This window comes from Carcharodon carcharias, chromosome 1 (assembly GCF_017639515.1).
Source record: "Carcharodon carcharias isolate sCarCar2 chromosome 1, sCarCar2.pri, whole genome shotgun sequence".
Taxonomy (NCBI): domain Eukaryota; kingdom Metazoa; phylum Chordata; class Chondrichthyes; order Lamniformes; family Lamnidae; genus Carcharodon; species Carcharodon carcharias.
Window position 1 is genome coordinate 113,646,738 of NC_054467.1, and position 18,792 is coordinate 113,665,529.

At 42.1% G+C, this 18,792-nt stretch overlaps 1 protein-coding gene across 2 annotated transcripts in view; it reads left to right on the top strand.

Annotated features, from left to right (window-relative positions):
* Nucleotides 1–18,792, top strand: part of cc2d2a (coiled-coil and C2 domain containing 2A) — a 204,005-nt gene that overhangs the window by 75,431 nt on the left and 109,782 nt on the right. For both annotated transcript variants that reach the window (XM_041185821.1, XM_041185830.1), the window contains exons 14-15: nucleotides 12,268–12,471; nucleotides 13,927–14,027. In XM_041185821.1, the coding sequence (XP_041041755.1) occupies nucleotides 12,268–12,471; nucleotides 13,927–14,027 (305 nt within the window). The remainder of the gene's footprint in view (nucleotides 1–12,267; nucleotides 12,472–13,926; nucleotides 14,028–18,792) is intronic.

Below are 18,792 nucleotides of genomic sequence, written 5' to 3' on the forward strand. Positions count from 1 at the left end.
AAAGATACACGCCAATCACTTACCTGTTTTCCTTTGACGTCACACTTTGGCCCAAACAGGTAGAAACAGATTGAAGGGGCTGTCTGCCGCTGCTGCCCTTCTCACGCAGATCCGCTCTCCGTGTGCTCCCGGCTCTCCTCTCCCTGTTTTAAACCGTGAAACCCCTGGTTCACCTGTCGGGCCCCTGAGGTCCAACGCCCCCACCACCTCCCACCAAGGCCCGATCTGAGGCCCAGCCGATCCGACTCAATCCAACCCAGTTCAACCCCCTCCCCCTCCCCGTCCCTGTCCCACCTCCCCACCCCAGAGGTCCAACCCAACCCTCCCCACCTCCCCAACCGAGGCTGGACCTGACCCCACCCCCCTCCCCCTAACCTACCCACTTACCTTATACACTTTATGCACTTAACTTGTCAAAGACCTTTAAAACTAGCTGGACCTTTAAACTTACCTGAATTATGGCAGCTAGTGTCATTAAAAAAAGGGTGTGGGGTTTACTTTTCTTTGACTGTACAGCACTTCAACATTAGGCCCCAGGGGTGCACTGCATTACCCAAACCTTGCCCATCCCATGTCGGAAAGTTGGGTAAGATAGGATCGCCAGGATTTTAAGGTGAGAACCTTTGAGGGGAGTAGCAACTCGACTCAATTGCTACTCCATCGGAAGCTACACCCGATTCTATTTGCTTTCCTAATTACTTGCTCTACCTGCACACTACCCTTTTGTGATGCATGCATTCGGATACCTAGATCCCTCTGAACCTCAGGGCTCTGCAATCTCTCACCATTTAGGTGATATGCTTCTTTTTTATTCTTCCTGCCAAAATGGACAATTTCACATTTTCCCACATTATACTCCACTTGCCAGATCTTTGCACACTCACGTAACCTATCTATATCCCTTTGTAGCCTCCTTACATCCTCTTCACAATTTACTTTCCTGCCTATCTTTGTCATCAGTAAATTTAGCAACCATACCTTCTGTCCCTTCATCCAAGTCATTTATATAAACTGTAAAAAGTTGAGGCCCCAGCACTGAACCCTGTGGCACAGCACTCGTTACATCTTTCCAACCAGAAAATGACCCATTAATGCCAGCTCTCTGTTTCCTGTTAGCTAACCAATCTTCTATCCATGCCCATATGTTACCCTCTATACCATGAGCTTTTATTTTCTGCAATAACCTTTAATGCAGCACTTTATCAAATGTCTTCTGGAAATCTAGCACAGTACATTCACTGGTTCCCCATTATCTACAGCACATGTTACTTGTTCAAAGAACTGTAATAAATTGGTCAAAAATGATTTCCCTTTCACAAAACCAAGTTGACTCTGCCTGATTACCTTGAATTTTCCAAGTTCCCTGCTTTAACATCTTTAATCATAGCTTTTAACATTTCCCCAGGATAGGTGTTAAGCTAACTGGCCTGTAGTTTGCCGCCTCTTGTCTCCCTCCCTTTGTGAATAAAGGAGTTAAATTTGCTATTTTCCAATCTAATGGAATCTTACCCAAATCTAGGGAATTTGGTACAGGTACTGATATGCATAAACGGCTGTGCACGTGTTATAGCGTTGGTCTTCAGACAACTTTTTTTCTTAGTGGAAACATGTAACTTTATTTACAAGAAAGCAGCAGCAACTACACATGTGCATTAAACTCCATAACTAAAGAAGAACTCCACTGTAGAGGTTCCCCATGCTGTTAACACATTGGTTTACACAGATCATGTGATTGTACAATGCTGGATTATTCTTAAAGCTACAGTCCTACATTTCCCAAAACTATAATGTCTACATTCCTCCCCTTTAACTTTTCTGTATATTTTGTATTTACAAGGATATTTTTCTAATTACATGACAATATTTACACAGGTCATGAAATTACAAGTTCAGGTTTCAGGTGGTTTCCTGGTCCATGTGGAACATTGTAGCTCCACAACTTTGGCTTGTTTTGTAGGAACCACATTCTCTGGAACTGCATTAACATCAGATACCTCATTAATTACTTGCAATTCAGTGTCTTCGACTCTGACAAAGACATTAGGCATCTCTGTCCTTGGTTGAGCAACTTCAACAGGAACCACCGGTTCATTAATGGTTACAGGTGGAACATCATTTTGTTGGGGTATATCTCTTCTTCTTATATCATAGAGTCATAGGGGTCTACAGCACAGAAAAAGGCTCTTCGGCCCATCGGGTCTGCACCGGTTAAACAAGTACCTAACTATTCTAATCCAATTTTCCAGCACTAGGCCCATAGCCTTGTATGTCATGGCATTGCAAGTGCACATCCAAATACTTCTTAAATGTTATGAGGGTTTCTGCCTCTACCACCCTTTCAGGCAGTGGGTTCCAGATTGCCACCACCCTCTGGGTCAAAAAATTCTTCTTCACATCCCCTCTAAACCTCCTGCCCCTTACCCTAAATCAATGCCCCCTGGTTATTAATCCCTCCACCAAGGGCAAAAGTTCCTTCCTGTCTACCCTATCTATGCCGCTCATAATTTTATACACCTCAATCATGTACCCCCTCAATCTCCTCTGCTCCATGGAAAATAACCCCAGTCTATCCAATCTCTCCTCATAACTAAAACTCTCCAGTCCAGGCAACATCCTGGTAAATCTCCTCTGCACTCTCTCTCGTGCAATCACATTCTTCCTATAATGCGGATTCCTGAATCGCACGTAATACTCGAGCTGTGGCCGAACCAGTGCTTTATGTAGTTCCAGCATAACTTCCCTGCTCTTATATTCTATGCCTTGGCTAATAAAGGCAAGTATCCCATATGCCTCCTTGGCCCCCTTATCGACCTGCCCCACTACCTTAAGGGACCGGTGGACATGCACACCAAGGCCCTTCTGAACCTCGGTACCGCTCAGGATCCTACCATTCATTTTGTATTCCCATGTCTTGTTTGCCCTGCCCAAGGGCATCACCTCTCACTTATCCAGATTAAATTCCATTTGCCACGGATCAGCCCATCTGACCAGCCCGTCTGTATCCTTCTGTAATCTAAGGTTATCCTCCTCACTATTTACCACCCAACCAATTTTCATGTCATCCGCGAACTTATTGATCAACTCTCCTACATTTAAGTATAAATCGTTTATGTCCCTTGACCATCACACTCTGCTTCCTGCCACACAGCCAATTCTGGGTCCAATTTGCCAAATTGCCTTGGATCCCATGGGCTCTTAACTTCGTTATCAGTCTCCCACACGGGACCTTATGAAAAGCTTTGCGGAAGTCCATGTAGACTACGTCAAATTCATTGCCCTCATCTACACACCTGGTCACCTCTTCAAAAAACTCAATCAAATTTGTCAGACGTGACCTCCCCTTAACAAAACCATGCTGACTGTCCTTGATTAATCCCTGCCTCTCCAAGAGTAGATTAATTCTGTCCTTTAGAATTGCTTCCAATAGTTTCCCCACCATTGAGGTTAGATTGACTAGCCTGTAGTTTCCTAGTTTATCCCTTCCTCCCTTCTAGAAAAACAGTACCACATTGGCTGTCCCCCAGTCCTCTGGCACCTCTCCTGTGGCCAGAAAGGTATTGAAAATTATTGTCAGCGTCCCTGCTATCGCCTCCCTTGCCTCACTCAACAGCCTGGGATGCATTTCATCCGGGCCTGGAGATTTATCTACTTTTAAGTCTGCCAGACCACTTAGAACCTCCTCCCTTTCTATGATAATTTCTTTAATTATGTCACAGCCCTTCTGACTGATTTCCATACCCACATCGTCCCTCTCACTTGTGAACACCGATACAAAGTATTCATGTAGATCCCTACCTACGTCTTCTGGCTCCCCACACAAATTACCACTATGGTCCTTAATGGGCCCTACTGTTTCCCTAGTTGTTCTCTTACTCTTAGCGTATTTGTAAAATAACTTTGGATCTTCCTTTATTTTACCTGCATGATTTTTCATGCCCACTTTTTGCTCTCTTAATTTCCTTTGTAATTCCCCCCCTACACATTCCCTACTCCTCTAGGGCCTCCGCTATTTTGAGCCCTCGGTATCTGCCATAAGCCTCCCTTTTTCTCTTTATCCAAACCTGTATATCCCACGACATCCAGGGTTCCTTGGATTTGTTGGTCCCACCCTTTGTCTTTACTGGAATATGTTGGCTCTGTACTCTCCCTATTTCCTTCTTGAATAATCCCACTGCTCCGACGGACATTTACCTAAAAGTAGCTGCTCCCTGTCCACTCTGGCCAAATCATATCTGATATTATTAACATCAGCCTTCCCCCAATTTAGAACTGGTTTCTGGCCCATCCTTGTCCTTTTCCATAACCATCTTGAATCTAACGGAGTTATGATCACTATCTACAAAATGCTCCCCCAATGATACCTCTACCACTTGCCCGGCTTCATTCCTAAAATTAAATCCAGGACTGCCCCCTCTATTGTCGGACCTTCTACGTACTGGCTTAAAAAGCTCTCTTGGATGCATTTTAAGAATTCCGCTGCCTCTGAACCTATCACACTATGATTAACCCAGTTAATGTTGGGGAAATTGAAATCCCCCACTATTACTCCCCTATTATTTTTACACTTTACTGAAATTTGCCTACATATCTCCTGTTTTATTTCCCTCTGACTGTTTGGGAGCCTATAGTACACTCCCAGCAATGTGATTGCTCCTTTTTGTTTTTCAGTTCTACCCATATGGCTTCATTTGAGGAGCCTTCTAAGATGTCACTCCTCCTTGCTGATGTAATTGATTCCTTGATCAATATTGCGATACCCCCTCCTCTTTTACCTCCTTTCATGTCTCACCTGAAGACCCTATTTCCTGGAATATTGAGCTGCCAATCCTGCCCCTCTCTCAACCATGTCTCTGTGGCAGCAATGACATCATACTTCCATGTGTTAATTTGTGCCTTCAACTCATCTGCCTTATTTGTCAGACTCCTTGCATTAAAATAAGTACCACTCATCCTTGCCAAACTCCCTTGTGCCTTAACTGGCCTATAATTTCTGTGCCTTCCAGACTTACTTGCTCTCTCTTCTAATTTAGGCTGTGCATCTAACCTCCTCTCAAGATCCCATCCCCCTGCCAAGTTAGTTTAAACCCTCCCCAACAGCACTAGCAAACCTCCCCACAAGGATCTACATGCTTACGGGTGATCCGGCCCTCCACTTCCACATGGTACGATAATGGTGCAGCCACAGAGCTCACTTTACCAGGTAACTACTTCGGTCCTCCACCGAAATTCTTTACATACACTGCTTCTGCAGTAAATTGTTACTCACAACTTTGCAATTCATGAGTTGCTTTTTTGGTTCCCTTGACTTTTCTCCACCTTCCCCTCCAAATTGGGAAGTATCAGGCTTAGTCTTGTCCGAAGATGGCACATCATCAGTAATTCTGCTTCCTCCTCCTATATGTCGTCTTCTTTTTTACCACAGAATTTAATCTCGGCCTTCTTTTTGACTTCACTGTCGGCCAGATTTCTCTCAGCTGAAATCTCAACTTGTCTTAGTTCCGTAGTTGAGCTACCCATGACTTCATCGACTTTTGCTTTCAAAGCCTCTTTAGCTTCAGTTGATTGTTCAGCTCTTCTGTCTCCTTGTATCGTTGGCTTCCTCCTGGAAACTTGAACATTGCTGCATCTTTTTGCCAATTGGTTCTTAAGTTTGTTCAGAGAGGTGTTAAGTTCTTCCTGTTTCTGTAATTTTTTAGAGGTACAAACTTTGACCTGAGGGACCTTTGTAGTGTAGACCTTTCAATAGGTTTTCCTTTTCTTTGCGAAGCTCACTCACTTCATCTTGAATTCTGTCATTCAGCAGAGTCTCCTTGAGTTTCTTCTGCTGTTCTTCCATGTCATTGTTTAAGATAGTCTTCACTTCTTCAGATTGCTGAATGTTTACATGCTCTTTTTCATTCTGCTGCGGTCCTTGGACTCTTCAGGCTCTTTCTGAAGTACTTTGCCTTGTTCCTTTTTCAAGACATGAACTCTTCCAGCTTCCTTTTGAAATCTCACTGGCCAATCAAGGTTAACTTCCCTCAACCAATTTCGACCTAGAAAGCTTGATCCTCTGCCTTTTAATACCATCACTGGTAACAGTGTCGTTTGGTTTCTATAATGATCAGTTACTCTGCTGATACCTTTTATCTGGATTTCTTTGCCTGTGTATGTTTTCGACTTGGTAGATGTTGTTCCAAATTTAATTGTTGATCACCTTTATTTAAATATCTGAAGGTGTGTTCTCCTAATACAATGGTAGAAGCACCTGTGTCTACTTCCATTTTTAATGGTTTACCATTCACTTGCACTGTAACAAATATTGGCTCTGTCTTCCCAACTTTCATGTTGAATAATGAATAATCGTCAGAATTCGTTGTTTCTGCCTCTTCTACACTATAGACTTCATTGGACTTCATTTGTTGGTTGGAGGCCTGTTTAAATCTTGCTTTTCACTGTCTCATTATGTGTCCTCTTCTGTGACAAAAATAACATTCTAAAATAACATTTTAAATTGCCAATTGCTAGAAGCCTGATTATTTCCACATTAATGAAAGTTATTTTTCGCTTTAGTTGCTGAGCTGTTTCCTCTCAGTTTTCGGTTAGAGGGGGTGTTTCCGGCTTTGTTCCAGAGTCCCGGCTTTTATAGAGTTGATCTTCAGACAACTTTTCTTAGAGGAAACGTTTACTTTTATTTACAAGAAAGCAGCAGCCACCAAACGTGTGCATCAAACTCCATAACTAAAGAAGAACTCCACTGTAAAGGTTCTGTGCTGTTAACACATTGGTTTACACAGATCATGCGTTCCTACAACACAAGATTATTCTTAAAGCTGCAGTCCTACATTTCCCAAAACTATAATTACTGCAGCCTGCTTCCCACAGCAGATTCTGCCTATCCTTGACAGGAGCCGGAGGAAGCAGATCATGGAGAGAGCAAGATCATGAGGAGAGTAGAGCATGGAGAGAGCTCTAGGAAAGCAGAGGAAATGAAAGAGCACAGGGGGACCAGAGCATCCCTCCTGCTGCCTTTCATTTGATTACTCTTGGCATGGTCCCCTGGGCAGTTGCCCACCCTTATGACTGGCCCTCGGTTGCAGAATCCCAAGAAAGTCTCTACAGACTCCTGGACGTCCATGGACCCCACTGCGCTAAAAGCGCCCCTCTAATGATAAAATGCTGCTGACAGTATTTGTCTAGGTGCGTACTTCAAAAACAAAGAAGTCTGTGTGTTATGATTTCAAAAAATGCAATCGAGTTATGTTCTTCCTATATAAATTTAAAATTAGCTTTTTAACTTTTATGTTTTATTCAGCATGTGTAGTAGTTTGAGTACCAATCCAACTGCACTTATTTATATAGCTGTGTTTTTATATAGTTGTGTAATCATATAGCAATCTATTAATACTTATAAATATAGATCAGATAAATGTGTCACATTTAAAAGCTTTACGTACAGCTTCCATTGTATTTTGGTATTTGTGTGTTATCAAACCTGATAAGCTGATTGTGGATACGAGAACATTTTTCTCCAGGTGATTTATGAAATCTGCAGCATAAAGCTGTCTTTTTATAAAAACCTTCCTCTGAAGTAATTTTGGCATATTTCTTCAACCAAAAGTACAGTTTAGTTCTGCTCCGCATAGAATGTTGCCTCAGATACTTCATCAAAAGTAGACATTGCAGAGCATGATTGCAAAAAGCTTGACTAAACTGGAGGGAAAATGTTATAACAATTAAGAAACTTTTCTTTTTCTTTTCTCCCTTTTTACCATTTAGCTTTTCCCAGCCAACAAGATGTACAGAAATACGAATCTTCCACTGCCACCATCCAGCTCCCTTGATGGTACTGCAATGGTTGGAGGTCTTTTCGTGGAGGATTTTTTTTTCATTTGTTCATGGGATGTGGGTGTCGCTGGCTAGACCAGCATTTATTGCCCATCCATAAATGCCCTTGTTCAGAGGACATTTGAAGAGTCGCATGTAAGCCAGACCAGGTAAAGACAGCAGGTTTTCTTCCCTAAAGTAAAGCAGAGGGGTTTTTTACAACAATTCATCATCAGACTTTTAATTCCAGATGGTTTTTTTACTGAATTCAAATTTCACCACCTGCCAGGGTGAGATTCAAACCCAGGTCTGTTACCTTGGATCATCACCTTGGATCCCTGGGTTATTAGTCCAGTGACAATACCACCATGCCACTGCCTAAACTGGCAGGATTTGTTACCAAATATGAATTGTGATTAAGTGGCTGGTTGGAGTTGGCTGTTAAATTGCTAGGGAGATCATTAATTCAGCCTTAACTGCTGGTTCATGTGTTGAGCATGAGTCTATTCTTAGGGCCATGGGCTGGGTGATTTCTGTAATATATTTATAAAAATGCAAATAGAAAAGAAAACAGTGTCAAAGGACTGATGGATGGCTAAAGTTATTCTATATGTTAAAGTGGAGATAGAACAAATCCAGGGAACTAGGGAATAATTAACATAATGTCTGAGATAGGAAGCATATTGGAATCTTTACTCAGAGATTTAGTAGAAGAAGATCAGAAAATGAAAATCAATACAGAATAGACAGCATGGATTTTAGAGGGGGGCAGTCATGCTTGAACAGCCTTATTGAATTGTTTGCAGTAACAGGGTAGATAAAGGTAATGTAGTAGATAGAATATATTTGTGTTTCCAAAAAGGCCTTTGATAAATTACCACAGAATAACTAATAACTAAGGAGAGAGCATGGTGCGTTAGGGGACAAGTAGCTAAGTGGATAGCAAGCTGACTAGAAAAGGTGAAACAGCGAGAAGGGACTTAATGGTAATTGCTCAGAGTGGCAGAAAGTAGGGTGTGGTGATCCTTAGGAACAGGTGCTAGACCACCATTGTTCACTATTTACATAAATGATTTGGGCTCAAAAGTACTTTTTGCACCAAATTGGTTACAGGGGCCAGCAGGGGTGGGTTGGGTTGGGAGGGTGGCGTGAGGTGAGGTGGCTGGTGGTGAGGGCAGGGGTTATAATTAACACTGAGGAAGACTGATGAAATACAAAAGACTTGAATTAAAATGCAGAATGTAGGTATAAATTTCAATAGAGGTGAGAACGAAGTGGAACCTTTTGTTAGGAGGAATAAAGGGGCTGCATAATCCTTGGGAATAAGAACGCAAATGGGTTAGAAGTGCCCAAGAATCTTGGGATACACACTCTCAGATCTTTAGAAGTAGCAGCGGGGATTAATAAAGCTTTTAAATATGTAAATAAAACTCTTGGGCTCATTTATAGAGGAATACAATTCAGATGTAGGAAAGTTAGGTAAAATTTATTTCAATCCTTGGTTAGACCACACTTGCAATACTGTGTCCAGTTCTGGTTTTCATCTTACAAAAAGGAATGGTGAATGTGCATTGATAATGAAGAAGATACAACGCTGTAGAATATGTTGTTCTGTAGAGGCTAATTTACATGAAATGGAGATTGACAGAATTGTTCATTTATGTGGGAGGGAAAAGAGTGTTATTTTAAAAATTTCAAAAAGATTTACTAGTGTTATAAAATCTCGATGAGGCTATCCTGAAGATCTTTTATTTAAAAAACTATTATGTTGTATATGCCATTTTCATTATTTATTACCAAAGTATTTGTAATAGGATGATTAGAGTGGCTCATTGGCCACTGTTCATTACTTCTGACAAAAGATTCTGAAATATGACTTTAGGTCAGCTGTAGTTCAGCGATAACTGACCTTTTGTTTTGCTTGTTGCAGTATCTATGCTCATATAAGACAGCCTGTGTAGAAAATGAAACGTCCCTACTTTCCAGCAAGATATACTCTTGAAAATCTAAGACCAATGTATGAGTCAACTATAAGGAGCATATCTTTTTATTTCTGTTTGACTATTATAAAGAGCCTATCTTTTTATTTTCTGTTGGATTGTGGATTAAAATTACAGTGGTTGCAAATATGTAAGACAAGTCCACTGGAATAGGATGAGAGATATATACAATGTTGCAGTCCTGGAACAGAGTGTGCCATGAAAGACAAGATGGCATCAGAAAGAAGTCCTGTACCAAGGCATAAAAGCAAAAAACTGCGGATGCTGAAAATCCAAAGCAATAAAAATACCTGGCAAACTCGCGGGTCTGACAGCATCTGTGGAGAGGAACACAATTAACGTTTCGAGTCCGTATGACTCTTCAACAGAGCTAAAGAAAAATACAAAAGAGGTGAAATATAAGCCGGTTTAAGGGGGGCTGGGACAAGTAGAGCTGGATAGAGGGCCAGTGATCGGTGGAGATAGCCAAAAGATGTCATAGACAAAAGGACAAAGAGGTTTTGAAGGTGGTGATATTATCTAAGGCATGTGCTAGTAGGTGACATTAAGAGTAGAAAGGATGAGCAAGGTACAGATAGCTCTAGTTGTGGTGGGCTGGGGTGATGGGAAGGGATTGAAATAGGATAAAAGGTAGAGATAAAGCAATGGATGGAAATACATCTAAAAATAACGGAAATAGGTGGGAAAAGAAAAATCTATATAAGTTATTGGAAAAAAGGGGGATCGGAAAGGGGGTGGGGATGGAGGAGAGACTTCATGATCTAAAATTGTTGAACTCAATATTCAGTCCGGAAGGCTGTAAAGTGCCTAGTCAGAAGATGAGGTGCTGTTCCTCCAGTTTGCGTTGAGCTTCACTGGAACCATGCAGCAGGCCCAAGGACGGACATGTGGGCATGAGAGCAGGGTAGAGTGTTGAAATGGCCAGGGAAGTCTGGGTCATGCTTGTAGACAGACCAAAGGTGTTCTGCAAAGCGGTCACCCAGTCTGCGTTTGGTGTCTCCAATGTAGAGGAAACCACATTGGGAGCAGCGAATGCAATAGACTAAATTGAGGGAAGTTCAAGTGAAATGCTACTTCAGTTGAAAGGAGGGGAAGTAAAGGGGAAACCGCAGAAGGTGCAATACCTGCCCCTTTACTTGCACTCTCCTTACTGACCAAGGGCCCAAACACTCCTTTCAAATTCCAGCAAAATCACAAAATCACAGAATTGTTACAGCACAGAAGGGGCCATTTTGCCTGTTATGTCTGCACCAGTTCTCTGAATGAGCAATTGACCTAGTGCCATTTCCCTGCCTTTTCCTCATAACTCTGCACATTCTTCCTTTTCAGACATTAATCCAATTCCCTTTTGATTGTCTCAATTGAACCTGCCTCCACCACACCATCAGGCAGCATATTCCAGATCTTAACCAGTCACTGCGTGAAAAAAATTTTCCTCATGTCTCCATTACTTCTTTTGCCTTAAACCTTAAATCTGTGCCCTCTCGTTTTGATTCTCCAAGTATTTATATTTTATGCTGTGAACGTTGTGCAATTACCAGGAAAGGATATGCATGCATCTGAGGTACAGACAAGTTCCCTTGCCCTCCCTCTGCCCTTTTTAGTGTACTGAATCTTGATGAGATACAGTACACAAGTGCCAGAAGCCCTCCACGACCTCAGTAAATTATTATATTTCACTTTTGAGTGTGGACATTGAGTGTTATCATGCAGTTTAGAAGTGAGAGGAATCATAACCTGATCCTGTGACCATTTATTCAAGCATATTTTCGAATCGGGAGCCGATTGATCACAATTTAAACCAAGGAATGATGGACTGGTATTTCGCCACATCCCCTTCACACATTCCCAAAGCACAGGGCTACTGGTGTTAGTTGTAGTCCCACTGTCCTGTTCCACTAGATGCAATGAGCTCATTTGTCTCAATGTCTTAATGCCACATTAGGCAGTAGATTTATCCATAGAGCCATTGGGGAAATTGATAAAGACCATTTCCTATTAAAATTTTATTGAAGTGCACTTTACCTCTGAAAAATTGCTATTTGCCATATTTGCATATATGAGGCCTCAGTGCAAATCCCTGTGGAGCACCAATTATTACATTCCTGGAGCCAGAGAACAAATCCTTTGTCCTGATTTTCTGTCTCCCATCCAACCAGTGACCTATGCCATAAAGTGACCCTGAGTTCCTTGCACGCTTATTTTTGATAATCCCTTGGTCAGAGCCTTATAACTTCTTTGGAAGTGAGTTTGATAAAGTAAGCTGCTTTTGGATGACCTTTTTCCTGACTGCACTAACTAAACGGCATTGAGACAATTGGTGGAGATATGGTTAAAACATATTTAAGAGTGGAAGTGGAAAAAAAGAACGAGTATAATTTCTGGAACTGTGAGTAAATAAGTAAAGAATCTGTGGAAGACTCCCTGATCTTTTCATATTCTGTTTATGTTGTAATTGCAGGCTGAGAAGTACGATAATCGATACATTGCTAGTTCATCAGAACTACAGGGACATTTTCAACTGGACATTGATGTTGCTGGCATAGTGTTCACACACCACCCCATGTTTAGTCGTGAGCATGTGTTGGCAACCAAATTGGCCCAGCTGTATGACCAGTATCTATTTCGAAAACAGAAAAATCTTGCCAGCCTTTACTCTGACAAGGTATGAACATTAATCCATGAGACCTAAGCTGAGGACAAGTGATCATATAACCCCAAAGTCATAACAGTAATAAGAGTCAGGAGTGAAGAACCTAGAGTAGATTTTAAGCAAGTACTGGTGCAGGGAAAGCGGGAAAGAACAGAAGGGAAGATTTGTGATAGGGTGGAAGGCAGGAGAAATTATATGATGAAAGGGATGATGGAGTAAGGCAAGAGGAAATGGTAATGAGGCAAGTAAAGAAACAAAAATGAGTCTAGCAGAGGTGTAAATGAGAAAAGCAGAATCATCACCAACAGCTGCCATCTGAAGAAAAGCAGAAGAGGTTATGATCTGAAATTGTTGAACTCAATGTCAAGTCCAGAGGCTGTAAGGTGCCTCAGCGAAAGATTGAGTTACTGTTCCTTGCGCTTACATTGAGTTTCATTGGAACAGTGTAGGAGGCCAAGGACAGAACAGAAAGTTAAAATGGCAGGTAAAAGGAAGCTTGGGGTCATGCTTGCAAACTTAATGGAAGCGTACTGCAAAGCAATCACCCAATCTGTATTTCATCTCTACAGTTTAATGGAGACCACATCATGAGCAACGAATGCAATATACTGAACTGAAGGAAGTACAAGTAAATCGCTGTTTCTCTTGGAAGAAATGGTTGGGGTCTTGGACTTGGGAAGGGAGGAAGTAAAAGGGCAGATGTTGTATCTTCTGCCTTATGAGAAGATTCTGGGGGAAGGAGGGGTGGGAGGTGTGGTGGGTGATTAAGGTGTGGACCAGGGTGCTGTGGAGGGAACAGTTCCTTCGGAATGCTGAGGGGGCAAGGGGAAGAAGGGAAAATGTGATCGGCGGTGACATCATGGAAATGGCTCAGGGTGATCCATTGAAGGTAGAGGCTATAACTTCATTAATTTTATATATTTAGAAGCTTAAAACTGAGAAATTGACAGCACTCACGTCCGATTAAGAATTGCCATCATGCTTATGTATTAGATTTTGATACAATATAACTAAGTTTGGAGTTGATTGATTTTTATTTTTAAAATTTATTTTTGGTTGAATGATGAACGTTTCTGTTTAAACATGCTTTATAATACTGTTGAACCATTTTATTATTCCCTTGTTCTTGGAATACAGAACTGACCAACTCTACTTAGAATTAATAACAAAAAATAAAAAATACCTGGAAAAACTCAGCAGGTCTGGCAGCATCGGCGGAGAAGAGTACAGTTGACGTTTCAAGTCCTCATGACCCTTCAACAGACCCTTCTGTTGAAGGGTCATGAGGACTCGAAACGTCAACTGTACTCTTCTCCGCCGATGCTGCCAGACCTGCTGAGTTTTTCCAGCTAACTTTTATTTTTTGTTTTGGATTTCCAGCATCCCCAGTTTTTCTTGTTTTTATCTACTTAGAATTAAATTGGCGTTAAATGCCCCTTTGAAGTGACTGGTATGGTTTGTTTCCAGTTGTGTGCTCTAAGGAATGCAGTGAAGAACATTATTGATGATCATAATGTGACAAGTTCAGTGGCACAGCGAAGACTTATGGAATATAAATCTGAGATCAGGTGAGGCTGATATGATTGTGTTCAAAGTTAACCAAATTCTAATTGAGCTTTTACTCGCTAATAACTCATCATTCTCATATGCTATAGATTTTAGTGACACTTGCTGACCTGAATGATATTCTTTCTTATCCACTAGTCTTAACAAAAAAAAGTCAGAATGAGTGTAAAGCAGATTTTAGAACAATGCTAAATGAAGGAAACTATACCCTGATGTAACCCTTCCTCTTTAGAATGCTAGTACTCATTGATACCCAACTTTCACTTCGGTTCCGATGATGCCATTTTCCATAGTAGTGCTCCTGACATGTCTTCCTTCTTCCTTCACCAAGGTTTCCCACCCACGGTAGTTGACAGGACTGTCACTGACCTAATTTCCTCTGAAGATCTTCCCTCCACAGCTTCCACCCTCAGACAGCTCGCTTCTACCTCCTCCCCAAAATCCACAAACAGGGCTGTCCTGGTAGATCGATCGTGTCAGCCTGTTGCTGCCCCACAGAACTCATTTCTTCATTTCTTGATTCCATTCTCTCTCCCCTTGTCCAGTCACTTTCCACCTACACCCGCGATTCCCCTGATGCCCTACATCATATCAACAATTTTCAGTTCCCTGGACCCAACTGCCGCCTCCTCACCATGGACGTCCAATCCCTCTACACCTCCATCCCTCACTAGGATAGTCTGAGGGCTCTCCGCTCCTTCCTCGAACAGAGGCCTGAACAATCCCCATCCACCACTACTCTCCCCCGTCTGGCTGAACTTGTTCTCTCACTGAACAATTTCTCCTTAAACTTGTCTCACTTCCTCCAAACAAAAGTTATGCCTCTGGGTACCTGCATGGGCCCGTTACGCCTGTCTCTTTATGGGTTATGTGGAACATTCCTTGTTCCAGTCCTACTTAGGTCCCCTCCCACAACTCTTTTTTTCTGTACATCGATATCTGTTTCAGTACCGCTTCATGCTCTCGTCTGGACCTGGAAAAATTTATTAATTTTGCTTCCAATGTCCACCCCTCCATCATATTCACATGGTCCATCACTGGCACTTCCCTTCCCTTCCTTGACCTCTCTGTCTCAATCTCTGGTATAGACTGTCCACCAATATTCATTACAAGCCCACTGACCCCCACAGCTACTTTGACTACAACTCCTTACACCCTTCTTCCTGTAAGGACTCCATCCCAGTCTCTGAGCTCCTTTGCCTCTGTCGCACCTGTTCTGATGATGCCACTTTCCAAAACAGTGCTTCTGACATGTCTTCCTTCTCCCTTAAGGGAGGTTTCCCACCCACAGTGATTGACAGGACGCTCAACCGTGTCTGACCCATTTCCCGTGCCTCTGCCCTCGCACCTTCCTCCTCCTCCCAGAACCATGTTAGGGTCCCCCTTGTCCTCACTTTTCACCTCACCAACTTACACATTGATAGGACCATCCTCTGCCATTTTCGCCAACTCCAGAATGATGCCACCACCAAACACATCTTCCTTTCACCCCTCTTGGCGTTCCATTGGGACCGTTCCCTCCAGGACACCCTGGTCCAATCCTCCATCACACCCAACACCTCAACCCCATCTCACGGCACCTTCCCATGCAATTGCAGAAGGTGCAACACTTGCCCCTTTACTTCCCCCCCTCCTCACTGTCCAACGGCCCAAGCACTCCTTTCAAGTGAAGCAGCACTTCACTTGCACTTCCTTCAATTTGGTCTACTGCATTCACTGCTCCCAATGTGGTCTCCTCCACATTGGAGAGAACAAACGCAAGACTGGGTGACCGCTTTGCGGAACACCTTTGGTCTGTCAGCAAGCATGACCTAGACCTTCCTGTCGCTTGCCATTTCAACACACCGCCCTGCCTCCACCTATCACTGGCCTTCTAACCAGCTTCACCTGTTCCATCCCCATTAAACATTATATATTTCACCACATTTTTACTTCCCTTTAGTCCTGAAGAAGAGTCATACAAATTTGAAACGTTAACTCTGCCTTTCTCTCCTCAAATGCTGTCAGACCTACTGAGTTTTTCCAGCAATTTTTGTTTTTGTCCCAACTTTCACTTGTTGCAACATGTATTATTATTTCCATTAATCTTTGAAGCACTCATATCATATCATTACATTTTGTTCCAGCTGCGTATAACTTGGACCATAGTGTGATTTGCTTTTTAACTGGAAGAGCAGGGTGTGGGCGGGAGCTACTATCTTCTCTCTTTTCCCCATGACTTTTCTGAGTGCAAGCTGTTGGCCCACCGTTCATTCTAGACTGTTACTAAGAGGAGCATGAAGCCAGTGTTGTATGGATTTAGAAGTGGGAATTATCGTGAAATGGGACAGTGAAACACAGCACCAGGTCAACAGAACTTGTGCTGTGGCTCAGTTTTTCCCACCCTATGATAATGGATCAGGTAAAGCAGCGATATCCAAAATTCACAGGTTCAGGGTTTTGTGGCTTATTGTTTTACAGCAAAACATTTTCTTCAGGTTTCCAAAAGATGTATAGTTAACAGTGGAAATACATGGTGTGCTTTAATATTTGATATTTTTTGTTGCAGAGTGTAACAACTTCCTACATTGAATGATGTTACTAGTAGCGTTTGATACCAGCCACTTGATGGTGCTATGCAGAATAAGAGTGTTTAGTTCTGCTTCTGAACAATACACACATGTCACTGAAGTCCATCACAACAACAACCAAATTTATTATGGAGAATTGCAAATGTTATATCCTTGTTCAAAAAGGATTTAAAGATAAACCCAGCAGCTAAAGACCCTCAGTTTAACCTCAGTGGTGGGGATGCTTTTGGAAACTAACTTGGGGCAAAATTAATAGTCACTTAAGAAAATGTGAGTTAGTTAAGGAAAGCCAGCATGGATTTGTTAAGGGCAAATTGTGTTTATCTAACTTGCTTGAGTTTTTTAAAGAAGTAATGGAGAGGGTTGATGAGGGTAATGCTGTTGATGTGGTGTAAAAGGACTTCCAAAAGGCATTTGATAGAGTGTTGCGCAACAGATTTGTGAGCAAAGTTAGAGATCATGGAATAAAAGGGACATTAGCAACATGGATATGAAATTGGCTGAGTGACAGGAAACAGAGTAGTGGTTAATTGTTGTTTTTCAGACTGGGGGGACGAAGGTGCATAGTGTAGTCCTCCAGTGGTTAGTTTTAGGACCTCTGCCCTTCCTGGCATACATTAATGACCTAGACCTTGGTGTACAAGGCACAATTTTGAAATTTGTGGACAATACTAAACTTGGAATTATTGTGAACTGTGAGGGGGATAGCATAGAACTTCAAAAAATATAGGTTATTAGAATGGGGGGAAATAAGTGGCGGATGAAATTTAACGTAGAGAAGTATGAAGAGATTTATTTTGGTAGGAAGAACATGGAGAGAAAATATAAAACGAAGGGTATAATTCTAAAGAGAGTGGAGGAGAAGAGGGACCTGAATGTACATGTGCATAAATCGTTGAAGATGGCAGGACAGGCTGAGAGCACACTTAATAAAATATGTGGCGTTCTGGGCTTTATCAATAGGGGCATAGTGTACAAAGCAAGGAAATGATGTTAAACTTGTATAAAACACTGGCTTGGCCTCAACTGGAGTATTGCATCCAGCTCTGGACACCACACTTTAGGAAGGATGTGAAGGCATGAAAGAGTGCAGAAAAGATTCACAAGAATGGTTCCAGGGATGAGGAACTTCAGTTGCGTAGATGGATTGGAGAAATTAGGCAACATAATATTTTCTAATTTAAAGTCTGAAATGTTGATTTGGAAACATAATGATATTTATATAATTTGCCATATTGGAACTGTTTGCTAATGGGGATGAAGTTTGAATTAAAGTTAATTGGTATTAGAATGTGCTAACCACTGAGATAAGAACACACTGGGAAACACAACACACTTCTCTTGGTAAAATGCGTAACTCTCCATTCCTTCCACCCTCCATCAAAAACACCTTCAGAGGACTATCTATCTAAATAAGGTGGGAGAGAACCAGATTCCGTCTGTCTAGTTCACCCGACAGTACACAGGCTCTGGAGTCCAGGGAATAAGTTCGCTAAGGTCAGCATTAAGATGGTAATAACTCCAGCTGACAGACAGCTTTCTTGTGTACACAGTAATGCATACCACCCCGCAATCACACCCCCTCCACCCCCACCCGCAGGCCCTGCTGGCAGCATCTGTGGAAAGAGAAACAGTGTTAACGTTTCAGGTCTGTAAGTTTTAGTAAAAGGCCACAGACCTGAAACGTTAACTCTGATTCTCTCTCCATAGATGGTGCCAGACCTGCTGAGTCTTTGGTGTTTTACTTCTGGCTTATTGTCTGTGAGAATACTTCAGTGTGATTGGCTATTTACCTTGCTTAATGCTGTCACTGCTGCTAGATACCTGGAGATCCCCTTCACTTGGTGCTACATTCAAACTAACATTGGGAAAGGAAAAATCCACACCAGAGATTGCCAAACCTTTGTTAACCACTTTCTGTAAGGCCTTCAGCTGGTGTCATCATTTTACTTTCCCAAATTATTTCCCTTTTCCTTTGGCTAAGTTGCTTTGACCAGATGTGGCTCCATGAGTGTCAGCAGCCCTCCAGTACCTCATCCATGTAGCAGCTTTTCATGTGGAAACCCAAATAGTGTCAATGTGCTTTTTGACATTTCATGTCTGTAATTAGGATAAAAGATCACAGACCTGAAACGTTAACTCTGATTCCCTCTTCACAGGTGGTGCCAGACCTGCTGAGTATTTCCAGCATTTTCCG